This window comes from Thunnus maccoyii, chromosome 19 (genome assembly GCF_910596095.1).
Source record: "Thunnus maccoyii chromosome 19, fThuMac1.1, whole genome shotgun sequence".
Lineage (NCBI taxonomy): Eukaryota > Metazoa > Chordata > Actinopteri > Scombriformes > Scombridae > Thunnus > Thunnus maccoyii.
In genome coordinates this window covers 12708073-12735001 of record NC_056551.1, presented here as the reverse complement: position 1 = coordinate 12735001, position 26929 = coordinate 12708073, and the positions used below count along the sequence as shown (strand labels likewise).

Here is a 26929-nt window from a genome sequence, read left to right as displayed (position 1 = left end):
GAACACCAGTCCCATTGATCATTATGAATTCTTTGCCTCCCTCGTCAATCCCCCTGTGTTTAACAGCTTTAAACACATTACTTAACCTTTCCTACAGGAGACTGTTGCAGTCATGACACCCTCCCACCCATTTGGCATGAACGCCATCAAACATGCAACCACCCAACCCACCTTCACAGTTTTAGAGCCCGTGATGCTGAATAATTTCAGGTGCTTTTACAGTCTGTCTTCTAGAGTACCTGTAACTGTCTCCAATTTGTTGAACATCGTGCCATTGAGCTCCTAGATGCAGCAAATGCAAAAATAATACTCTGTTGTTTCTTTGAGAATTCAAAGCGACTTTTGACATTTCAGGCAATATACACTAACTAAAAGTCGCAATACTCAGTTGCAAGTTTAAACATTTACTTTGGTAAAATAAGTATGACTAGCAAAGTGTACTGGTATGCATTTAATATAAAAAAAATAGTATAAAACATAAAATTATTCATTATGCCCCTTTGAAATTGATTAGTATCTTATTATGAGACTAATGTTGTAGCTGTTAAGGGTGGACTTTATTTGAAATGCTTTACACTGTATACTGATGTGTATTTAAATCTACAGCAATACATCATAGACTAGTTTATAAGTTGATTGTATGTTTTTGGTAGTAAAATAGCACAGCACACTGCAAAGATGCAAGTAATTATTGCTACAGAGTCATAAGTGCATGATATCCCTCGAAATGTAGAGAAGTAGACATATATAGAAGCACAACATGGAAACAATCAAAGAAAGTACAAGAAACTGCAAAGTTATACTATACTATAAAGTACAGTTTTTGAGTAAATGTAGGTGGCATATTTCACCATTACTACCCAACAAAAAGCATAATACACCGCAGATAGCTTTAGTAATGGGTCTTATCTTGGTTCACACCCTCCCTCTGCTGGTGAATCTGTGACATTGCTGCCATGAACACATCATAGTTTACTGATAACATACTGCAGCCTTTAATATTACTACACCATTTATCCATCATCTCACTTATAAATTACATTTCACCAGGTCTACCTAACATAAAATATACATGCTTGGTGTGTTTGTAAAATGTAAACACCTACACTGCAGCCTTTTATACTTTTATCTGCTGACTTATGCTAAAAAAATATATATATAACAAGGAGAGAAGAGCTACTTTTGACCCATTTTACACATTTATCAGCGATTACTTGTGCTAAACTGATTAAAACTAATTACTCTGAGGAGATCTTGTTTTTCACTCTTGGTGGAGTTTGTTGACTGAGTGGTTGGTGCATACTGAGGATATGTCATCACTCTCTACCGAGATTCATGAAGAACCTGGCCAAATCACGCCTCCATTGCTGGATAACGTTGGCAAACTCCTCTATGTTCCACAGGCCTAAAAGGCGGAAGTTGTAATTTAACTCTCTCTGGTACTGGGGTTTGGATTTGCCACTGGAAAAAGCTAACCGGCTCGTACAAGTAGGAGGAGGGGTTGAAAGATTTGGGAGTTTTTCTTGGATTGCTGACGCGTATACAAGCGGCTACGTGCTGCGTTGAAGCCTCACCAGCCTCCACCATGTTCCTCCACTTTCTAGTTTTGGGGGCCTCGCTTCTCCAGGCAGAATGCTACTTTTCGGAGGAGAAGTATCCAGAGGAGTCGAAAATGCAGCCTCCCACCGTGGTTATCGCTATCATAGCCAGAAACACCGCTCACTCCCTGCCGTTCTACCTCGGAGCTCTGGAGAGACTCAGCTACCCCAAAGACCGCATCTCTGTGTGGTGGGTTTGCCTGCATGGACGCTGTGGACTGCATGCACTGCCAGGGCTGTTTGTACAGGGCTCTTTATCCGACTATAGCAGCCGTTCAAAAGGTCAATGGCATTTAAATTAGTTTGAGAAAGCAACAGAGTCCTACCCCCCTCCTCTGTCCCCTCTGTGCCTTTCACACTCCAGGCTGCTTCTCACTCCGCCACATTCATTTCCTTCTGTGGATTGCATGACATTTGATGTAGTCTGTAGTTTGTTGGGTTTTCTTAGGAATACTTTCAAAAAAACATGTCTAACATTAATGATTAACCATAATCCTACTGATTGGGGCACCCGTAGACCCCAGAGGTATACTTTCTGTCATATCTCAGGTGTTTTATTCTAATCTTTCATGACTTTGTCAATCACTTTGTTCCCTTATGACTTACTATCATTGTTTTCTGCTTTTTAAAATATCAATGCATTGGAGTTCTGGGGGACCCCAGTCAAAAGCATCCAATTTCACCTATGCAGTTTTAAAAGATGGAACTACTTACTGAGTCAATGTTTTCCATAGGTCATAATTTAAAGTATCACACACTGTCTGGAGGGGGTGGGGGCTCTCTGTTAGTCATTCTGAATGAGACAGACACAGATGTAGCAGACAAAGATTTCCTCATGTGCTCTGTCGAAGACCCTAAATTCTGCTCTTCCCAGGGGTGTGCTGGGAAAGAGTTAACCCTAACCCTAAAATAACAATAAAATCTGTGTTTGTTTTGAGAAGTTAACATTTTGTATGATGGTTGTTTCTTACAGTAGTTTATTGTTGGGGTCCCCAGGGACCCCAGTCGGTAGTCCTTGTATGTTAAATATGCTGCATATTCCTCTGTTGCTCTTTGGTGTAGTTTATGTGTTATACTAACCCTGATCTCATTGAAAGTGTATTTTACTTTAAATTTAAATACAGGAAGTACACAGGAAGGATCATATAACGTGACTACGTTGAATAATGATGTAGTAACAGCAAAGATGTGTCATCTAATTTGTATTTAGGTGATAATGATATTGTAGGTGGTGTGTTCAGAGCAGGAGTGGGTGTAGGATATTACACTACTCTTTCCACTAGGGATGGATAAAAACCTCTTTTACAGTATACAGTATGTAATTTTATATGATAGTATCATTATATGTCATAATAAAGTAAATGTTCTGAAAATCAGTTGAGAAGATGTGAATGTATTAAAGTAACTAGACAGAAATGTTTGTTTTCCACTAAGCCAGCAAATTGAACACCTGACGAATAATTCAAAAACAAAATGATTCATCTCAGTCTGGTATCGGGATAGAGTGTTCCTGCGTATTGATTTACAACTTTACATATATACACCCAGAGATTTGAAAGGAAGAAATACCACGACGTAAACGGCATTGCGAAATCTCTGATGGTTGGCAGATTTACATAGCCTCAGGGTATTTATCGTAATTTCAAGTAAACGTTTACTGTGGAAGATATTAAGCTCTTAAGTAGAAGTGAAATTACTGGTGGTTAACAGTTAGTTACACACAGTCACCATGATGTAAAATCCTGATTTAAAAGGTTTCACTCTGACTTTTCCATTCTAGTGATGCTTTTCAAAGTGGTGTTGGCACATCAGCTTTCAAAGCATTACTCAAAAACAGAGAATTGTGTCCAATTTTCACTCCATCACACTGACAGTTGAAACATTTTTAGTCAGTTAGATCATCAGTTTTGGGGCAGTGCATTTATTTTACAACCTGCCCTCTCTGTGCTCCTCAGGGCTGCCACGGATCACAACACAGACAACACCACCGCCGTGCTGAAAGAGTGGCTTACTGTCATGCAGAAGTTTTACCACTATGTTGAGTGGAGACCGATGGACCATCCCACGTAAGTCAGAATATATTAATAAAGATAACCTTTTTTTTTTTTTTTTTTTACAGTCCAGTTTAAAACTGCACATTGTCATTGTGTCTTTATGCACTGTGAACACTGAGAAACACATTCGTTTTGATGAAAGATAACCATTATTTTCACTTTGCATAATCAGAAATGATGCAGCACGCCCCTGCTTGTCTGTGCATGTTACTTTGTCTGGACATCTTTGTGAGCTGAGGAGGCCAGTAGTGGAAGATTTTGTGTATGTCAGACACACACTGTCTCTGACACAAGTCTGCTTGCAGTCACTCAACTTCTTCAGCTGTCAATCTAGCTCTATTTTGTATCATCTTTTTATGCACTTTGTTCCTCTAACATCAAACATAACTTCCATCTTATTCTTTCTAATGTTTTTATGTTTAGTCCACTGTCATGATGCGACTTTTCACATGTCGGTCTTCATCATTTGTGCCATTATTATGTATCTTAGTGTAAATGTACAGGCCTTATAACTGCTTTTCTATCTGTGGATACATCAAACAATGTCTGCACAGGTGAAAAATATGGTTAATCCTTTCCCCTGAATGTCCAGTTTTTGTATGTATAGCAATAGCTCAGCTGTGCATACAGCTTTAACTGCATATATAATTACCCCCAGAAATAGATTTACCCACATCCTACAAGGTTTCTTTGTATTTTTGCATTTCTTTTTTTCTTTTGAAAGTCTGCATGGAAAAGCATTTGAGAGTGCTGGCTGAATTTTCTACATCTATATCATTTATTTAGGAAAGGTATCTTGGTCTAGAGACCCTTCAGCCAAACTCAATCGGTTATTAATTATGAGAAAATGGCAAATAAGAATAATATACCATATTAGTATATATGTTAGCGTACATTTTTTCTGTCTGTCTTAGGTCCTATGCAGGAGAGCTGGGTCCTAAGCATTGGCCCAACAGCAGATACGAGTATGTGATGAAGCTGAAGCAGGCGGCATTAAACTTCGCAAGGAAACGCTGGGCTGACTACATCCTGGTACAATGGAAAATCTCTGTCTTGGGATAACAGTGAAAGATTCATATCAGTTCCTCCCTTGCTTCATTTCACCAAAGTTATTTCTTCTTTTGCGGCTGTTATTTCTTCCGAGAACGTTTTGGCAATGATTATTGTTCCAGTGATAAAAGACGCAAGAGATCTGACACGACAGTCGCTCTCCCATTTTCCTCTCCTTCCTTCATCTTCTTTTGTCACTCTGTGTCTCCATTTCAGTTTGCTGACACAGACAATATCCTCACCAACCCAGACACCCTCAACCTGCTGATAGCAGAGAACAAGTCAGTCACTGCTCCCATGTTAGACTCTCCGGGTGCGTACTCCAACTACTGGTGTGGTATAACTCCGCAGGTGAGCAACACTTTGGAGTCTATTGGAAGCAAACACTTGAGAAAAACCGTGTGAAACTCTTTTTTTTTTATCTACTAAAGCACACATATCTGCTCTGTAAATCACTTGTCCCGTGTTCTCCTTTGAGAAAAAAACAGAAACCGAAAGGGAGAAATTTAAATCTTAAAGTCTTTGATTTCATGATTGCACCCCCTAGTTTTACATTACTTTGATTAAATATTGTTCCGCCATCGGCCTACATAGTCCTCATTTCGATTTAGCAAATCTTGAATAAATATTGAATAAAGCAATAACATGGTGTTCAGTCATAGGCAGACGGTGACAGTGGGCCTGATAGCATCTTGCCACACAACACAAGAGCCACAGATTCTGAGCAACAACCCACATGAGTTTTTCTGCTAAAGTCTCCTTATCTAACTTACAAACATAAACACACTTCTTGTCCTGTACCTTAGCTTGAACGAGCCACCAAACATTTGCAGGGGAAAAGTGCACCGCTAAAACCTCTCAAACACATGCACTTGATCATTGCACAACCACCTATAAACATTTGTATTTAGATGTGACTTGTTAATTGTATATCTTTTGATATTTACCATGTACAATATCAAATACAAATGTTACCATCAGAGTTAGAACTAATTTTCATCTGCTGTCCACAGTTTTGTTAACAATATTTTGTCCTGACATATTTTCTATTTTCAACGCTCTCTCAGGGATATTATCGTCGAACAGCAGAGTATTTCCCCACCCGCCACCGTCAAAGACAGGGCTGCTTCCCTGTGCCCATGGTCCACTCCACCATGCTGCTGGATTTAAGGAAGGAGGGCATGAAGAAACTGGCCTTCTACCCTCCTCATCAGGAGTACTCCTGGCCCTACGATGACATCATTGTGTTCGCCTTCTCCTGCCGGGCTGCAGGTTCGTTAGCGTTTGCTTGTGGTTATATTTTTGTAGTCACATCCACTTAAAGACAGGTACGCTTACTATGTGGGGGATTAGGATTGGGGATGTGTCAGACCTGAGTACAAGCCTTAAAAATCCCAGGATTTTACATAACAATGTTTGATTGATTCATTGATTCATTCATTTATTGATCGATTCATCTTTGATGCTACTCAGAGATACAGATGTACCTGTGTAACAAGGAACGTTACGGCTACCTGAACATCCCGGCCAAACCTCACCACACCTTGGAAGATGATCGTCTCAACTTTGTCCATGTCCATCTGGAGTCCTTCAGTAAGAACTTACTGTATTCACTATTTGACTCTCTCTCTGCATTTTCCCTTTTTACATAAAGACAAACACTGACAGAGAGTTAAACAAGGAAGCGAGGCAACAGTCAGCACTCATTTGTTAAACTTTGTCTTATGGATCACAAGTTGTCTCCACGAGTTCATGCTGTGCTGGTTGATATATTTAGCTATTTTATGTTCTTCTCTTCTTACCTGTGTCTCCTCTTTGTCAAACAGTTGATGGTCCTCGCATGTACCCCTCTCGTTACGTCCACTTGTTCCCCAAACAGAGAGACCTCATGGGCTTTGACGAGGTAAGAGACTCTCCATTATTTTTCTGGTAGGGATGTTGTAAGTTTAAGAGACAGAATCATTTCTAGTCTATGAAACAGTTTTTTTTTTCAAGCAACATTGTAACCTCAGCATCTGTGAAAAAACATTGTGATTTTTATGTACTCTCATTCTTTTGAATGGTAATAATCAGAATCCCGGAGTCGGGCCTCTCTGGACATCAGCTTTTGATTATAAATAGAAAGAATAGGAAGAAGTTCTACTTTTTTAGGCTTTTTAGGCTGTTTTCATGATTCAAAATGTGAAGCGTGTTATTACTGAAAAGGTTTTGCTGGATGGATGTTCACAGAGAAGGAAAGCACAGAATATACAGTAGACTTGTTTGCAGAGGTCAAATATGGGAATTAACAATATGCACAGCAGTTATGACAGTTAACAGAGTCAAAAAACAGTTTGTCCTTGTCTCCGCAGATTTACCTGATCAATCTGCGACGCCGTCTTGACCGTAGAGACAGGATGTTGTACTCTCTGAATGAGCTGGAGATCGACGTCAAGGTGGTAGACGCTGTGGATGGAAAGTGAGTACGGAAAGACTCAATACAGGGAGAACAAGTGAGAAATAACAGATACTGAGAGGAAATGTAGGATTGCAGAGTGGTTGCTGAGAGGAAAAGAAAAGTAGGAGCTATTGCAGTGTATTGATCTATGGCATTGATACATAAGCTCATGGTTTAGTTTAATTCATGGTTATCTGTAGTATCCTGATATTTAGTAGGACAATATCTTATTTTTAAGATATATTTTTCTGATGTAAAACGATAGAACATGAATGGACCACAACCAAAGTACAAGTTTCCATCCATTTGTCTATTTTTAGCTGCTTACTGCTGTCAAGCTCATAGTGGGGCAAGGGGCCAATCGCTATGACTGTTCAATTATCTGTCAAAGATTTAAAGAATTTAATCTGTGTTGTTCCTCCTGAATTTGAGGTTATAACTCATTCTCAGTGTCTTATTATTATTTTTTTCCCTTATTCTTGTGTCCTCCCTCTCTATCTGTTTCCATAGTTTTCTGTCATAAGAGATGTAACGATTTAATTCAGCTCATCGTTCATGTTTTTCCTGTAAGGTCATTGTAAATGTATAATCACATTTTGAGGAAAGTCTTAATGAAGGCAGTTATAATAAAAAATATGTATATTTATGGCTTTAAGTAAAGCATATACAGTATGTACACAACTAGGGGATTTTCTCATTTGGATTATAGTGTAAAAAAAGAAAAAAAAAGACGGTTATAGGAACTCGAATCTCATTTGCAACATTAAACCATAAACCTGAAGATGGAGTTACTCACTGTGGGGTTGTACATGGTGGAGCATATTTCTTTCTGATGTTATCTGTGATTATTTAGGAAAATGTGTGTGTGTGTGTGTGTGTATGCAGTGCACTGAACAGCAGTGACATCAAGATCCTGGGTGTGGACCTGCTACCAGGCTACTATGACCCGTTCTCTGGACGCACACTGACCAAAGGAGAGGTGGGCTGCTTCCTCAGCCATTTCTTCATCTGGAAGGAGGTACGATGATGCAACTTTTTTCATACTTGTAAGTTTAAGCAACAAAAATTATTAACAGCTGAGAACTAAAACTCCAGTTTTTCTAGGTAGATCAGGCTTTTCCCATTTAGCAAAGTAGCATGTGGTATTATATACATATAAATAGTTACATGAATAGTTTGTACATTTATCATTGCTAGTATAAAAAGAGAGAGAGGAGAGAATAGATCCAAAATGAAACCAGCTGTCAAAACCGAACTCTACTGATCTCTTCAAGCTTTTAGTAGTACGGATGTTTTTCATTCTCCTTAGATGGTGGATATGCAGATGGATAAAGCACTAGTCTTTGAGGACGACGTCCGTTTCCAGGCCAACTTTAAACGACGAGTCCTCAGACTGATGGAGGAGGTGGAGCAGGTGGAGTTGGACTGGGACATCATGTAAGATATGTTTTATTCTCCTTGTATACCAGTTCAGACCTATGCGTTTGTGTATCTGTTATTCTTGTTTTGCAGGACATGGAAACAAATTATTTGAGTTGGAATCATGCTGAGTGGATCAGACACATGATAAAAGCATTTTGAAAGTATGCACCTAGCAGGGGGATGGGAAATGTATCAGTTTATTTTCTTTGTGTGTATTGTGGTTGTCATGGTTCTCTGGAAATGTTCAGACACATATGCAGAACAAATGCTGCAAAAAAAAGAATCTTTGAAAATGATTGCCAACACCAAAGAACAGCAATATTGCAACAGATTTCAGTAGCCTGTGCTTTTTTTTCTTCTTCTGTTGCTTTTGTTCTTCTTCATCTTCTTTTTTGCTCATTATGGCTTTATGTTGCTACAGATACTTTGGCAGGAAGCAGGTGAACCCTAGTAAAGAGGAGGCAGTGGAGAACGTTCGTAACTTGGTGGTGGCCGACTACTCTTATTGGACTCTGTCCTACGCCATCTCCTTGCAGGGAGCTCAAAAACTGCTCAATGCTGAGCCACTTTCCAAGATGCTGCCTGTCGATGAATTCTTACCCATCATGTATGACAAACATCCCAAGTACGTAGTCGTGTGTCCACACTTGCAAGTACTCTGCACGCACTTCACCATTCTTATTTTAATCATTTTTCCATGTCTTCACTGATATTAATATCATGTCTGATACTTTACATTTCCTTTTTACCAGTCATTCAGTCATATTCACATTTAGTGACTTAAATTGTAAAACTGATCTTGCAGTGCAGTTCTCTCCCTCTGTAAGCTCTGAATTCTTTTCTCCTGCCAGACCTATAAAGCTAAAACTGACCCTATCACTGCTAAATACAGCATATCTTGATGTTGCATGAACATGTACACATATAATATGTTTAGCTTAAATTTTATAGGGTTTATAGATTGAAGAACTATAGTGAAGTCTGTTGTTTTGGTGTAAGGTTGATTTTGGCCTCAATTTCTATTCCTGTCGTTTTAATGTGTAGTGATCATCAAGTTGAATTAGAAAACATTTCAAAAGAGATTTTAATCTCTCTGGGCATTTTTCTTTTCATGACATACAGATTTCACAGCAGCATGTCTTTCACTGTAGCTGGAAATTGACATTGGTTGTCTGGATCTTTGGCAGTGTGAATGGCCACGATGGCCACTTTTTTTTAGACACAGTGTGGTTGCCAGATAAACAGCCAGAGGTTATTCACATGTGTTTATGGCAGACTTGCTTTTTATGTTTTCACCACGCTATGTCGGTCAGTCAGGCCACCGCTTCAGTCTGAGCGAAATGTCTGGATTGCCATGAAAAGACATTGATGGTCCTCAGAGGAAGAATCCTAGTGACTTTGGTGATCCTCTTACTATTCCTCTAGTGCCACCAGCAGCTCAGAGTTTTTCACTGATCTAGTGAAGTATCTCTACTGTACGGATTGGCACAAAATGTTGTGTCCCTTGACTTTTCCTCTTGCTCCACCAAGAGGTTCTTAATTTGGTTTTGAGTGAAATGTCTCAACAACAATTGGATGGATTGACATGAAATTTGGTACAGACATAGATGTTGTAATAATTCTCAACTTTTCATTTAGCACCATCACCAGGTCAAAATTTTAGTTTGTCTAACATTTTGGTTTATGACCAAATACAACCAAAACTAATGACATTCCCATCAGTCTCATCTGTACTTTGTGTTTAGTGATAATTAGCAAATGTTGCAGTCAGACAGTGAACATGGCAAATATTATATCTGCTAAACATTAGTGTGTTAGCATTGTCATTGTGAGCATGTTAGCATGAAAACATTTAGCTCAAAGCACCGCTGTGCCTTTGTGCAGCCTCACGGAGCTACTAACAGCTCAAAACAGCAACAATTGATTCTTCCCACCAGTCCAGAAATGCATACTGCTGTTCTTCTTCTTTTCTGTCTTCTTCCACAAATGCCTCCTCTATCTCATGACCCCCTTAACTCAGAAAAGATGTTTGTAGTTTGTGGTTATTGTCTTGGTTGGTTTTTTTTTTTGTTTTTTCCTACTGCATCTGTATGCAACACTGACCCCATTTCTATCCCTGAGATTATCTCCAACTGGACAACTCTCTTCATCATACCACAGTGATGATCTAGCAGAGTAAATGAGACACATATGAGTCACTGAGTGTATGAGATGAAATGCAACTTAGGCTGAAGGGCCTGTAAACCAGAAGGCTTGGCGGTATCCGTGTGCTCTGTCATGTGTGGAAAACTGGCTTATAGCCAACCCACTTTCTCTTTTTTCTCTCTCTTTCTCCCTCACCTCTGTGATTCTAATTTGATATGCTTGACTAGTCCGCTAAGAATGCATACCGCACATTGGTCCTGCTGTCGCCATTAGAGTGACTTGACTGCCTTTGAAAATCAGCCTCTGTCTCCATCTCTTGTCAAATCAGTGTATTCCATGTTAGGCCCAAAATATTACAGACATTGATTAACACTGCATTGTAGGAAAAAGTCTTCCCACAGAGAATTATCATCTATATATCTAAAGTCTACATTTCCTCAATGATGCAGTTACATACATTTAACATACATTATTTAAAGTCTCTAATCTATATAATCTCTATCATTGTTCTCTCTCTGCAGTGAGGACTACAAGTCCCATTTCCCTAACAGAAACCTACAAGCCTTCAGTACTCGCCCCCTCCTGGTCCAGCCGTGTCACTACGCCGGTGATCCCCAGTGGGTGAGCGACACGGAAACGTCGACTCTGTGGGACGATGACTCAGTACGCACCGATTGGAGGGGTTCCCACAAGACCTTGAAAGGGGCTGCCCCGCCACCCGAGATCCTCTCAGCTTCCTACAAGGATGAACTTTAGTGCGACGCAGACGTGGCTGTGAAGAACCTGCAGGTCAAAAGGCCACGAGGTCAGAGAGACAGATGCTGAGAGGAAAAAGTGTTCTCAGACATTATTTCAGTCCGCTCTGTGTCACGCCACTGACATACTCAGTGCCATTTAAACTGGACTTTTCTCCAAAGAATGTTAGCAAGCGTATGGCGCAGGATGATAGTGGTGCTAAGATTCTGGGGGCTCTTAGCAATTCGGATGCTGGAACTTGCACAACAGATTTTTCTCAAGAACAATCCACCTTTTTAGATCCTTTTTTTTTTTTTTTTACTTTTTAACATTCTGAGACTTTATACAGTGCGGAAGAACGTTTCTGGTTGAATGTGTATTTGTGATGGTGCGTGTGTTTCCTATGATTGCATGTTTATAATGCTAATTACAGTCTATAAATCTATACATTTCTCCTTTCATGCATGTCTTCCTACACAAAGTGATGTAATTGTACAAAAAAGTGAACTCATTAATATTTCCCTTTGTTTAATGAACAAGATGATGTACCTCATGGTTTCTATGGACAGTATAAGACTGTTTCAGTGGCACAAATTATGTTCAGGAAGTATTTTATTAATGAAACTAACACATTGAATGTTTGCATTTGAACAATTTAAGCTTCTTTAAAATTATTTTTTACGTCAAGTCAGTAATTGATAAACTGAAATAACATGGACTCATTGAACTCTTATATCTTATGGCTGCGTCTTAATATTTTTACATTCACATTTAGCAACAAAAATTGGATTTTTCAGAGGAAATATAATACTAGGTCTCCCACCAAGTCTTGTTTTACTCACAGGTTTTTTATTTTTATGTTTATATAGACCACAAAATGGTGTTGTTTAGTTATTGAAATAAAATTATTCATACCTTTACGAGAGAAGAGTATACTGGCAGTATATCTGACATTACTCCATTGGAAAAAAATTTCAGTATTCTGGAAATTTATGTTGAAATAGTTCAACACTCATTGGAAACAAAATGCCTGTATATGGTTTTAGGCTGTCTAAATGTGCATATTTTTGACACTGCACAATGATTTGACAAGTCAGTGGAAACATTTTTGTGTGGTGACTACTTTAGACATGCTCAACTGAAATAAGTAAACTATTTTGTGAGTGCTCTACTATTTGTATAAAATAAGCAGATGTCAAGGTATGAATGGGCAGTGTAAGAGGGTGGCATCGGTTCATCTGTTCTTAAGTGTTGCCTCACAGAGTCAGATACTTTCCATCCCGTGTTAGGATGGAACCCAAACCCAAATAGTATAAACTGTTCCACACATGTTGTAGTAGAAGTCTTTTCAAGTCATGTTAAAACACAGCTTTTAAAACAACCTTTTGTAATATCACTGGGATCCTTTTCAATCTAGGAATGACAAGTTGCCTGGACAGGGTTGCAATGCAAGTAACTGATTAATTCCGATGTCTCTTGTGGATTTAAAACACAACAATCAAGTTACACTATACTTATATTTCATTTAGTCTGGTTTCATGCATTCGTTTTCTATCTGTTACTATTAGTGTTGCTTTTCCTGCATATGTCTTAATTTATTTGTTGCGTCTTAATTGGTTGTGGTTGACGGATGAGTCACACAATATGATGTACAGCATGCAATCAAAATGCAATGGCTTTTCTGCCTCTCTCGGAGTCTTTGAGCGATTCATTTTTACTCAAATGTCATGAAATTGGGTGTTAGGATAACTGTAAAGCAAACTTTTAAAATGTTAATAAAAAATAGTTTTTAAACCTCATTGTCTGAATGTGGTTCTGCATTTCATTCTGTGGAAAGAGAAGTATTTATGTATAAGTTGAACTAAAAGTACTATCAGATGTACTGACAAAAATCCACCACAAGAGGGAATGATGTCATTATACATGACAAACTAGTCTAAGCAGGGTAGAATTTCCTGGATTTCATGAGCAGTTTTGAAAACATAGTTGCAGATTTTTTTCATTTTGCTGACTCTAATCAATCTGTATAAACCGTATTTCAAACATTGTATCAATCTCAGTCATTGTTAAAAATTAAGGGCTCTAAAAACCTTTGTAGTGTAAGTCTGTGTGTGGTGTCAACTTTTCTTTCTATGAAAAGTTTTTTTCAATGCCACAGCTACTAAAAAAAAAAACAGGGAGTCTGTTTGTCCTGTTACTGTTGTGAAAGTGTAACAAGTCACAACAGCTCCTGTGTACTCAGCTCCTTTGTTAGTGTGATATCATGAGTGTAATGAGGGGTTTGCCTCTATTGTTCGCAAACAGCTTCGACCTTTTTTGTTGGTTTAACAAATCAAGTGCAATGGCAAGAGTCAAGACTTGCTGTATATTCACAGATTATACAAGAAAAATAGTCTTGTTATACACTAATAATACTTTTGTCAGGACAGAACTTGACATAAACCATTATTTCTTTAATCATACATTAGTATCATCTGGATTTCTTATTCTCTTTTTATGCACACAAGCACTTGATACATCCAGTATATATAGGTGTAAGTACATGACACCTAAGCATACCTCAGCTGCCTGCACATTCAGTAATCTATCCGGTTTACACGACCTAATTTCTCCTGAAGCCTGCAACATCAGACACAACGTATGTGCATACTGTATAAACTTGCTGTTGCAAGAAGATGACTAAGTTCAACGGTTGTTGTAGACAATTTTTTTTAGTTCCAGATGTACAGTGTGACATAAGCATGTCCATAAAATAGAGGGACTAGCTGCAGCTCATAGATTCAGCTTCTGACCTGCTCCAGGCTGTATGAACTGGAGAGATCCTCCTGCCACAGGAGGGAACATAGACTCAGTGCCTTATTGGCTGCTGGCTTGGAGGTGGGGATTGAAGGGGTCAACTTGGCAGTGAGAGTAACTACACAAATGGCTCAGGGCTACAGAGCACAAGGTTTCATAATGTTGAGTTACTGTGTTCGGCAGATTTGTTTTGGGTGGATGAATTTCCTGTCTTCTCTCCTCAGCCTTTAATCCCCTACTGCAAGATCACCACAACTATATGTGCCCAGTCCCACTGTGTCTCATACACATGCAAACATTACATACATGATGATCTATGTTGCTCTGATGCTCTAATTCTGCTTGGCTGGGTCTCTGGACCTCGAGGACTTTAAACTGCAGCTGCTTCCCTTATGCACCTCGAACACACACACACACACACACACACACACAAACACACACAGACTTAACCAGTAGTATATGGTTGGTAAATCCACGCAAACAAATCTTAACAAATCCGTAATTAAAATACAATTATGGCAATTGAAATGACAATTAAAGGATTAAAAAGAGCAAACCACAGGAACCATCACCCCACATAATCTCTGAGCTGCCCCCTGTACTCTTCATGTGTACCAGTGTCTTTCAAAGTTTTGTTGCTGACCTTTTCCTGACCTTTTCCACATGCATGATGGTTTTAGAAATTTGAAGTTATTTTTCTTTCATGTAGCCATTGGTTTCTATTCATGGTTTGATCAGTCAGCAGACTGAAATGTGTCTGAATTGTGCAGTATTTGGCATTGTGTGCTGCATGTGACCAACACCAAGTGACCTTATTTAACCGTCCACTATTACTACTACTACTACTGGCTACCAAACTGCCCGCCCTCTGCTGCTTTTTATGTCTATGAGCCTGCAGTGCACTGGGGGAACTGGTCTCACTGAGGTGAAAGCAGGAACTACACTCCCGCCTGCAATCAGCCAGCTGCTAACTGCACTAACTGATCTGCAGCTTCTAGGACACATTTTGAGGCTCTTTCTCTGATTTACACAACTATACGGACATTTTTACCCGCGACTCGGACCCCTTTTGCCCACACACTGGTTTCTTCTTCCTCACATCTCGAGTCGAGCGGATTTACAAACATCCGGAACCGACTGTAAGTGTGCTTGTGGAAACCTAAAGTTACAGTAACATGCAACGTGCAGGTTTGGTTACGTCGGTTGAAAACTAAGCTGGCTGGTGTGAAGGGTCACATGCAGCGTTTTATGCCACGTTACTGTTTGCAGCTGCGCAGGCTGTTTGTTATTTTGGGCTGTAGCTTCTACGCTTAAATGTATGCAGCCCGTTATTTGTGCTTGCTCTATGATACAAGTCAATATTATTGTTTTTACTCAAGTGCAATAAAGTGACATGGATGTTGTGCACATGCAATTAAAACTCTGTTCTCAAGACGCGCGGGAGGCAGCTGGTGTGAGATGTTGCTGCACCCGTTTCTACACACTTTATCTGCAGTATGCTGCTATTTTTTCAAATCCTCCTGTTCAAAATATTGGAGGTTGCATAAGTTTGAACTAACAAAAGCCAAGACAAATGAAGAGGTTGAAGTCCACAGAGGGGGTTATCCAGCCAGCCATGCCAAACGCCTTAGGGTCAGTTCAAATATGCAAGCAGGCTTGTCAGAGTAATACCAGTTTTGTAAAGTAAGCAATCTAATGTTTTCTCTCTTTTTCTTGACTTGAGTTCACATCAGCTGATTAATTCTTAGAGTAAAGTTAGGGTGGCTAAGTTGGAACAGATGTTCCCTGTCAGGACCTGATGCTGGTCTGCAAACATTCTTATTCACTGACCACATTGAAGTTGCAGTTAAAGTATTTTTTTAGTGATAATGTAACACCATGGACCTTGATCTCCATAGAGGAATTTTGTTATTTAGTGGCTACCATGCTTTTTTGGAGTTTAGATTGCAGCCAGCTGCAGACTTGCAACCTTGGTGTAGAAATCTGGGACACAGGGCAGGTTTTTGCTGACTTGAACTGGAGTTTAATAACATCTAAACCCACCAGGCCATCATCCTGTTTTACCTGACTTGAACTTTTTCTACCATGTGATGGACAAAACAGTCAATTTTGTGTAACGGTACAAAGCTTGGATTTGAATATTTAATTACTAAGAATATGGCATACCAAGAATACTGTATACAAGCATGTGTCATGTTTTTGTGAATAACTTTGAAACTAGTTATGCTGGGCATGACTTTGTTCTGAAACCTTGGATATTCTGCACTCTGCAATATACATCTAGAGAGTCATTCTGTCCCTTTGTGTCTTCTAACTGTCCACAGGGGCAATGGCCTTCGTAGGGAGTGCAGTTCGGCGGTTGGTGTCTTCAGTGCGGCCTCCTCTCTCTCCCTTGTGGCGGACAAGCGCTCGGTCCTACAGCTCAGAACACACCAAGGAAAAAAGTGTCCCCTACGAGAAGACACTCAAACAGGATGATGGAGCCTCATCTGGGCCAACTAAACCTTTACCCAGGTTAGTTTATTGGATGGATGGATGGAGGGAGTGTTTGCTATATATAATCCTCTGTGGAAATGGTGGTTTATTTTTTTTTTCTATTTAAGATCAGCATCTATTTGAATTATTGCATCGATACAAGATGATTTGGATGATAAATTTTTAAGTTGATTTATCAATAGATGGGTATAATGGAGCAACTGATGGAAGAAAAATAATTATGATGTCCTAAAGGCCAGATTGTAGATGTACACTGGATTAATGTCAGTTTATTAGGCAAACATCATTTTGGAATATTACGGTTATGACATAGACATAGTCCCTGAAAGTTACTTATAAAGCTTTTGTTTTTGAGTTGGTGCCATTCAGTGAACTGTCACATACTGACTGGTTTGAAGTGGCATCACCTTTATCCTATTTTCAAAGTCATTTTCTCAGCTCACCTGTAATTATCTGCCACCTGTGTCAGGTCAGCGGATGTGGTGGTGATTGGAGGAGGCAGTCTGGGCTGTCAGACCATCTACCACCTGGCTAAAATGGGGTTGACCAACGTAGTTCTGCTGGAGAGAGACAGACTGACTGCTGGCACCACCTGGCACACGGCAGGTAATGAACTTTACAGTATATGGACAGGTGTAAGGTGTGTGTGTGTGTACCGGAGATGATGCTTGCTGAAATGTTGAGCATTTTAAAATCCAATATGTTTTATTCTACGTTAATAGCATGGTTCCAACCGACACAGAGCATGATGACAATGAGTAGAGAACTCAAGGTTAGCTGATGTAACAATACAGCCAAACACAGTGTTTCTACCAAGTGCACTATTATATTTTTTTTCAATGCATCCCTACAGAACCTGTACTTCAAGTCTTTCCTGTCAAAGAATTTTTGTGGATGCCTTATTATGTGTCTGTATTTTCACTAGGCCTGCTGTGGCAGCTCCGTCCCAGCGATGTTGAGGTTGAGCTCTTAGCTCACACCAGGAATGTGATCAGCAAAGACCTGGAAGAAGAAACAGGTCTCCACACAGGCTGGATCCAGAATGGAGGACTCTTTATTGCCTCCAACAAGCAAAGACTTGACGAGTATAAGCGCCTCATGTCGGTAAGGATCAAGATCGCCTGGTTTTGGCCATCGTGAGGAAAAGATAGATGCTTTGATAGGTAAACATATTGAACTGGATAATATTTGCTAATGTATATCAAAAGCTGATATACAGAATTGCTACAGAGACTGCTCCTACACTGAGTTGATATTATTGTAATATGTAATTAACTGGCATAAGATGCAGTCATCATAGCTTTAAATTGTAACCATAGCAACAGGTGTCACCACATCCACTACAACACACACATGTTTTTTTAAGAATGCATGTGCAAGACCAAAAAGACTTCAGACAGAAGAAGTATCACTGTGTCATCAATAAGAAAATATCATTCCACACAGAGGTTTATCCTTGTATTCAAAATAATTTAGTTCTAGATGTTAAAGCAAATGACTTTTTGTAAAATTCAGACGCAATTGTGTTGTGAGGAAAAGCGGCACAGAGCCTGTACTCTCAGTGTGCTCGCTGTAAGTCCACATGCTCCACAAAAAAGCTATGACTCCAAATAAATCTGTTTACTGAGCTGCTGCACAGATAAACGCATGTTTTACAATAACCAGGCTGATACAGTGCATTTAAACAATTGTACTGCTACATAACCTGATTTCTCCAGGTAACTTGATTTCTTGTGCGCATCTTAATGCACTGATTGTCATTGTCAGTTGGGGGCTACCAACGAGTAATGGCTCATGAATAATTATATTTGTGTGGTAATAACCCTTGTTATCACCATTACAGAAGAACTAATACCTCATAGAGACTTAATGTGTGTGTACACCACAGACTCCCCCTGTAGAGTAAATGAAGAGTTAAAAAATGCATGTAAATGGGGTGGAATTGATTTTAAACTACTGCTCAGTGCTTTAAAATGCAAAGTTGGTGTTTGGGTTTTTATTGTGCAATATTAGGAGGTAGTACATAAGGCTTTGTTTACCTCGATTATGTGTGTTTGAGGTTCAAAATTCACTCAAAACTTCCTATTTTAGGTGATTCCCATTGCCTCTTTTTTTGAGATTAATTGTTGAAAAAATATTTACTAGATTAAAAATAGTTTTTATTTCATTTTTATTTAAAAAAAAACATCAAAAGGTCTTCATGTTGTGAATGATGCCCTCTGGTATCACAAGTAAAACAGGAATGGTTAAGTTGTGGAATTTGAAATCAAAGTATAGTGCTGGCTGAGCAGAACAATAATAAATTCCCTTTGCTGTGAGGACTATGCAGCATTGATCCATTATCATGCTGTGGTCAGAAAAGACAAAGACATGTTTTTAAACATGGATGTGATGCAAAGTCCTTCTCAGGCAAGATCATAACAGACTGTAACCACTAAAACATGTCATCTCCTCTCATTTCTAGCTGGGTAAAGTTTATGGTATCGAGTCCCATGTCCTGTCACCTGCGGAGACCAAGGACTTGTATCCTCTGATGAATGTTGACGATCTGTATGGAACTCTGTACGTACCAAAAGACGGCACCATGGACCCAGCAGGCACCTGTACAACCCTTAGCAGAGCTGCCTCCGCCAGGGGAGCCACGGTAATGTGCACTGGTCTGCAATATACATAATTTTGTGTTCAGTTCATGGATATGCATCACATTACAGTGGGTGTAAACACTTGTAGTTGCAGTTTAGTCAACCAAAGAAAGATGAGTTACCCTTCGAAAATTGTAACTCTTGGATTTTTCGAACAGCAGCTCTTTAGAGCAGAAGATGAGTTAAGTATGCCAAAACCTACAGTAGAACTGTAATTAGAAGCCTCAATCACATGCATGTGGTTTAAGTTTCCCTTTTGCATACTTTTCTGTGTACTTAACATCATGTGAATTTTCCAGATATAATACATCCCACCCAAATGAACACTGCAAATTGCTCATAATGGTATACCAAAATACTTCCATTTGCCTCTAGCGTTTACATTGTAAAGAATCCTACTTAAGATTTGCACTAAGATCTGCCACTTATCTACCTGTTACACCAACAGTTCAGTGCAAAAATAGCACCTTATCTGACCAAGAAAATCCAGTTAAGATAGCTGTGTCATAACCTTGTGTACAGCTAATCAGTACTTGCTATTTCAAACAGACGAGGGCTTGAATGGCAGTGAGTAAATGAAACAGATAACACCACGCAAAGTCAGTGCTTTCATAATGCATTTTATACAAAAACTGGATCCAGGCTACTGACTTTTTGGCTTCATGAATATAGCTATTGTACAGGTAGATCGCCATGGTAACTGAGACTGCACGGTTGCTGGAGAGCAGTTTAAGCTCAGGCTATGAGATCTAAAAATACTGTCCTAAAAAAGTAAATACAAATCAATCACTTTTCTCACACAATGGCATCACAACCCTCAAATGACAGTTAGCAACAGGTCCTATTTACTTAATACTTACATAGCCTTACAATGCTATAGTGACTAAACCATGTGATTATTGTGTGGCAGACTGTCTTTTTTTGTGAACTAGCTTGCAGCTTAATGTACTATTTGCTCTCAGGATTTTTTTAATATGTTTGTAACATTTCTGTAATCAAATAACAGTACTTTACTGTATAGTATACTTTATACATACTGTCATTACTACATTTGAGAACATGAGGTTGCACTTGAATAGAAAATCTTTTTACAACCTCAGTGGGCAGATATTAAATGAGTTCTAATATTCTTAAATTGATTTATTGGAAACTCTCCTGCACATTACATGCAGGTAGAGCTGAGCATATACTGTATAGTTTCTCTAAACTGCATGTGAACAACTATTCATTACGAAACTCACACTGTCCTCTTAACATCAGGTGATTGAGAACTGCCCGGTGACTGGTATTCAAGTGCGGACGGATGATCTCGGGGTCAAGAAGGTGAAGGCAGTGGAGACGCCCCATGGGACCATCGAGACACCTTGTGTGGTGAACTGTGCAGGTCAGACTCAGTTAAGATCAGCTAACTAATCGTCCCAAATACAACAAAACTACAGATGAAAAGCATCTTGGTTTTGTTTGACGTGTAAGATAATGAGTGCTATGCAATCTCAATGCAAGATTTTAGGAGTGTTTGGTTAGATGCAACAGATCTCCCTACCGATGCAAGTTTAACATGTTAATGTGATATAGTGTAGAGGTTTGAACCATTTGAATTAATCGTTTAGATATGATTAACTATGCAGGCCTTGTGTTGGTGTATTTTCTTGGAGCAAATTTAAATCAAAAAGCATGATTTGGCTCACTGCACTGAGGCCATTCAAAGCCAGGCATACATTATGTAGATGAAGCACTTTGGTGCAATTTTACAGGTGTCATTGCCCAAACTGCATATATCTAGAATTGAATGTGGCATGTTTATGACATTTTTGTGTCTCTGTGTGTTACCTACAGGTGTGTGGGCCACGAAGCTGGGGGAAATGGCCGGAGTCAAGGTGCCTCTCATTGCGATGCATCATGCCTACGTGGTGACAGAGAGAATTGAAGGCATACAGGTAGGATCGCTATCTGTCATATTTGAACAGCTTGACTGAGGTTAAAGATCTATCAGTAAAAACACAAGACTTAAACAACAACTGGTTCACCATGCTGGAGGCATGATAGTATTCTGGCTAAAAAATTTGAGAATCATATTTGTCATATGATTCTCAAATTTTGCCTTTTTATTGCTTTTTTGAGCATTATTTCCTAGAAAGAAATTGCTAACATTTAAAGCAAATCTGTGTCTGTAAATCATTGTATTGTTGTAAATATAAGACACCACAAGATCAAATAGACTGCAGATTATTTCAGTACAGTTTCTGTTATTTCTTTGATTGTTTGCTTATGTTGATAAAGCAAAGCTATGTGAGTGGGGACACAGAATGCCTTCGTAATACACACCTGTATCTTAAATGATGTCTTTTCATATTTGCCCAAACATATTTAAACAAGTATTTATGCTCCTTATTGATGTTTGTTCCAGTTAAATTTATATAAAAGTTTGAAAGTACTTTTTCATCTTGTGATCTCTGTATTCTTTTATTCTTGCACTATAATGCAAGAGATTGTAGTATATTTTTAATGTGGCTTTTTTTTAATTATTTAGGATCAACAATAAGGCTAGGCATTAATGTTAACTGTTTTATTTTTAATTACAAAAAGCTGTATGATGTTTACAACTTTAAAACTTTAAAAAAATATTAGAAGAATTATTAGTAACTTAAACCTTCTGGTGTATTATGACACTTATTCATTCAGGATTTCTTAAAGAAAGTATTACTGTAACCCAGTTTTAAGGTTAATTTTACTCCCCATGGTGACAGAAATTCCTTCATCTGTCTGTATTAAGTCTATATGACCAACAGGGGGCACTGTGACCATTTAGATTTCAACTTGTAATGGTTCAGACTGCTTAGTGTGTATTAGCATGACATGTGTGTGTTTGTTTGTCTGACAGAGAAATGCAGGTTATTTAGTTTGTATCCATGAATGTTGATAATATGTGTATTCAGGGGGGTGAGAGAGAAGTCCCTGTATGGATATATAACACATGCCTGACATGGCTTTTGTACACAATACACTAACTGTGTTGTTGATTTTGTGTGTGTTAGATTTAGTCAGTGTGCACATGCATAACTGTGCTCATCCTCTAGAGGCCGGTGGTTTTAACCAGACTGTCAGACCTTCTCTGTGTTATGTAGTTTAAGAGCAGCTTAACCAGCATTACTGCTTCATCATGTACACAGACATCAGCCCACACACAAAATGACACACTCAGATGCCATCAGGAAATCTGCTCCCACCAGGGTGTGCGACTTGTCAGGTCAAAACATGTTATGCTGACTGCATTTCTGTGATTGAAGAGATGCGTGTTTTTGTCCCGGGAGGCTGTTGTGGCTTTAAATTTAAAATACACCAGGCTTGCTGATAATAATTCCTGTATGTTTTTATCTGTGTGAGTATGAGACGGACGCAGAGTGTAGCGCAGTGCTCAGTATTGATCACATGGAGTAAATTGCCTGATTGTACTCAGCTCAGGAGAGAGAGGAAAAGAGCAGTTAGGCTTTTATTGTATGTAGTGAGCCGTTTTCCAAATGTCAGCTTGTTCACTGGTATTTTGGTTTTGTACCCAACGAGCCAATTGACTTTGGAATGAAAAGCACTCAAGATGAATACAAATGACACAACATAGTGGAAGTATAATTATTCATTAGACACTTCCGCAAGAATATTTACTATGACACAAGAGGATGAATTGTCGTCTCTGCTGTCTTTTGAAAGAGGATTTCATGGTATGTCAGTAGCTGTGAAACCATACATAAAAAGATGATATGGTTTGTGAAGGTATGTCATGGTATGTGCCACTGGTGCTGTGAAGACTTTTATGGATATTAAGTCTCGTATTGTATATCCTGTTCTGTACATACAGTATGTCCTCGTGTAAAGTGCCGAAACTAAAATGCTTAAAACATAGAAGCACTGACTACCGTGTGTCTTGTCATCATGAATATTTTACAGTTTTAGCTGCCAGTCAAACAAAGTTATACATTTTTTAGATAAAGATTAAGGCTATACTACTTCATGTTGTGCATTCAGCATTACGTTTGACACTTAAAAGGTCAAGTAATTAATTGAAAAATGAAAAAAATGAAAGTGAAAACTGTTGATAAAGTCAGTTAATCATCCTCTTCTTGTCTTGTTTGTAAGGATTAATCTGCCCACCGTTTTGTTCCTGCAGCACAGTGCGCCCGGACTAATGCATGTTTTGATCATTATTTGCAGAACATGCCAAATGTCAGGGACCATGATGCATCAGTCTACCTCCGCCTCCAAGGTGATGCCTTGTCTGTGGGTGGCTATGAACAGAACCCTATCTTCTGGGATGAGGTAAACTTACATATTGCCTGAATGTTTCACCGTCTCACTCATAACTGTGAGTCTTTGAAATCTTGTGCATTAACTATCGTGTGCCTGAGTGAGCAGCATGACGTCATGTCTGTCTTGTTCGACATAAAATCAAATACTCTAATCAAGGAGCTCAATAAACTTTTATCTTGTTTGTATACTTCTCATTCTCTCTGTCATTTTGACCTCATCTCTTATTTAGTCTGTTTTTCCTTCACTTGTCTTCATTACTTGCTGCTGTATTAGCTTGGAGGTCATTTTCATAACTTGACTCTGTGTGCGTGTGCGTGTGTGTGTTTGTGTGTGTGTGTGTGTGTGTGTGTGTGTGTGTGTGTGTGTGTGTGTGTGTGTGTGTGTTACCACGCTTTCAGATAGCTTCAGGTATACTGGGCCAATTAGCCCAATTAATTTTAGTGCACCTTTCCCTTGTCTCTGCTTTTCGTCATCTTATGTGTTTCAGATTTATTTGTCAAAGGCACTGAAAGAAACACAGAGGCAACATGACTTTCATACTGTATCAAGCAACATTGCAAGTCATGCAACACACAGTAAACTGTAGAGATACATAAAATAAATTTATGAGGTTTTTTTTAACACTAATGGTAGAAGTGGCTGGGTATCAAATTCACTACTTTTTTAGTTCTGACCACCTGCACTAAACCAGTATTTAGTACTGAAAACTAATACTGATCTCAAAAACTGAAAGTTCCCACACAATGCTTAAAGGTATACTATGTAAAACAGTGTATAGACTCATATAATAGTAATCCTTCTCAATCATCATTTATGACCCGCTAGACGTGTGTGGCAGTGTATTTATCTGCAGAGACTCTGCCCTCTGCCCGTATTTTCTTATCATTCTGCTGTGTTCGGGATGCTTCTGGGCGTCAACCTTTAAGCAGTGGGTGTGTAGCCCCCAGCCAATAACAGCGCGCAGGGTGTGAGGTTACATCACTGCCTCCGTCTCTCTCCTCTGCTCCGCTCTGCTCTCTGTCTCTGTGTCATGGATGTATAAAGAGCTGCAGGTCTGTGTGTCTGCTTGACCGAGGGCGGAGCTGAGCTACACACACGCAGAGCAGAGAGGCCACAGCGAACAAGATGAAGCTCTGCATTCACACAAAATCCGGCAATGCTGCACCATCCCGCAGGGTTGTGCGGAGGTGTGGGTGTGTTTATTTGTGTTTTAGAACACAACCGCCGTGAAACAATCAGAAAATAACATTTTATTTATCTGATTCATGGCTTTGTTCTTGCCGACACTGCTCGCTCTCTTCATTCACTCTCTAGCTCGACCACCACTGCAAATCCTGCATAGTATAGCTTTAAGTCTTGTTACCTTATTCTTTGATCATATTTTTCCTGGTGTGATTCACAATTTTAGTAAGGCAAGGTTCTTCCACAGCTTGTGTAAAGATAATATTAAGCACTGATGCGTGAAAAGTTTGGTTCATTTTATCAAATGACAAAATGTTTTTATAGAAAAACATCCTCAAAAAGTATTGTGTGCTGAAACTCAAGTGTCTTATGGGCTGCACGTTAGCTATTTCATTTCTAGTAGGCAGAATGATGATCATAATACATGCTCCACTGGGGATAAACCTATTTTATTTTAATAACCCCATAACTGCTCTTTTAGCACCACCCACTCACCTTATCTTTTTTGCTCTACTATTGATTACAGTGTTTTTATTGGTGTAGTAAAACCAAAGAATTTCTGTAAAAGACTGTAAAACTGTAAAAAGGAATTATACAGGCACTTCTGTCATGCACACTCTTTTAAATGGGTGGTGGACTTTGGAGATTGATCTTCCTAAAAGCCTCTGAACTGAAAGGTGGTCTTGGTCTTAATGGATGTGTACTTTCTCACAGAGACAGGTTTTTAAAGCAGTTTTTTCTTAACTGGGCGGGCAGGTTAGGTGACAGGCCTCTCACTGCTCCTTTTTTCTTGTCTCAGTGCCCTACGCTTATCACTGTTCTCTCTTCATTTATTCCTGTCTGATTTATTCATGTATTCCTTTAAATCTGAGCTCTAACAACGCAATTTAATCCTGGACCCGTATCATTCACAAGCAAAGATTACCACCTATTCAGCCTGTTCATGTTTAAGAATGAGCCATATCAAAAACCACGGAACTGCAATGAAATACTTGTGGAAATAAAACCAAAGAAAAGATATTCCTCAGTTTCAAATAAAAGTTACTGAGGCTGAAAATGTAAAAAGAAATTAGATGAAAAATATTTTGTCTCATTTTCTATGAAAGGTTTCAGAGATGAAGTATTTGAAGGACACTGATTATCTGTTCGTCAAATTTGACTCCGAAACTTTCTGTGTTTCCGTCTGGCTGCCTGTCTGTCTACAGACTCCTCTGTGGTTTTACATTTTAGAGGATTTTCTTTGTGCAGAAGCAGCTTCTTTTGTTCTTGTTCTGCAGCTGAACGTTGCTTTGATGTTTTGAAGCGGATGGAGGAAGAAAGACGAGATACAGAAAGGAGAATTAGCAGGAAGAGAATAGAGGATGCTTACTGAGTGAAGATGGGCAGGATTGATGGCTTTGGAGGGATTGAGAGAAGTGGCGTCTAGGACAAAAAAGCACAGCTTCTCCGATACTCCACTTGAGTGTTGGTGCTCTGCAATAATGCAAAACACTTTGGTAACATGAAAGCCGTGACTGTCAGCTTGTACATTCAAGTCTTAATCACAACTGAAAGTGCTGCCACTGACGCTAATTGTAAAGCCATAGAAACTCCTTTCAGTATGCGCTCAGTGCTTCTGTGACTGCTTTTCTTGGAAGTGGGAATTTCATTTCACCATGGAGGACCGAATCAGTGCCAGGATATAGGGAGAAATGTGTGACGGATAAAATCGTTGCACAGAACACAAGCTGGTGTGCTGGACTGGGCCACGGCACAGAGATTTTCAATTTGAGTACCCCAGTCAGCCAGATTAGTGTAGGAGGGGAGAATTTTAAGGCGAGGCGGTCTTCACTGCCCTGCATGAGTTGTAGGAGCTAAAGGCTGCATTTTGGCCCAGCTGATAAAGAGGGAGTGGCAGATGTCCAGATGGGAGCAAATGAACTGAGAGGGAAGGGTCTGATTTGACAGATGTTGATTCCCTGTTGAGAAAGGGTCAATTCAACAGATGCTACAGGATTGTGTTGTGGCTGCAACATGTGCCTCACGCCCACACACACTCAGTCGGATGACTACAGTCACATGCCGTAACTT

The 26929-nt window shown here is 39.3% G+C and overlaps 2 protein-coding genes across 3 annotated transcripts in view; both read left to right on the top strand.

Annotated features, from left to right (window-relative positions):
• The first annotated feature begins 1170 nt into the window (after positions 1-1170).
• Positions 1171-13240, top strand: cercam (cerebral endothelial cell adhesion molecule). 2 transcript variants are annotated; one of them, XM_042395839.1, is made up of 12 exons: positions 1171-1788; positions 3554-3664; positions 4567-4684; positions 4919-5053; positions 5770-5974; positions 6176-6295; positions 6529-6605; positions 7054-7160; positions 8025-8157; positions 8449-8576; positions 8983-9186; positions 11228-13240. In XM_042395839.1, exons 1-12 carry the CDS (start codon positions 1586-1588, stop codon positions 11460-11462), a joined length of 1776 nt encoding a protein of 591 aa, XP_042251773.1. In that variant the 5' UTR covers positions 1171-1585; the 3' UTR covers positions 11463-13240. The 2 variants fall into 2 exon arrangements, with proteins under 2 accessions (XP_042251773.1, XP_042251775.1); XM_042395841.1 differs by having other exon boundaries at positions 1696-1880.
• A 1871-nt stretch (positions 13241-15111) lies between these two features.
• sardh (sarcosine dehydrogenase) overlaps positions 15112-26929 on the top strand; it is a 50351-nt gene continuing 38533 nt past the window's right edge. The window contains exons 1-8 of the mRNA XM_042394352.1: positions 15112-15376; positions 16562-16751; positions 17203-17339; positions 17659-17837; positions 19198-19377; positions 20636-20759; positions 21212-21312; positions 23582-23686. Of these exons, the coding sequence (XP_042250286.1) occupies positions 16567-16751; positions 17203-17339; positions 17659-17837; positions 19198-19377; positions 20636-20759; positions 21212-21312; positions 23582-23686 (1011 nt within the window). The 5' untranslated portion in view covers positions 15112-15376; positions 16562-16566. The remainder of the gene's footprint in view (positions 15377-16561; positions 16752-17202; positions 17340-17658; positions 17838-19197; positions 19378-20635; positions 20760-21211; positions 21313-23581; positions 23687-26929) is intronic.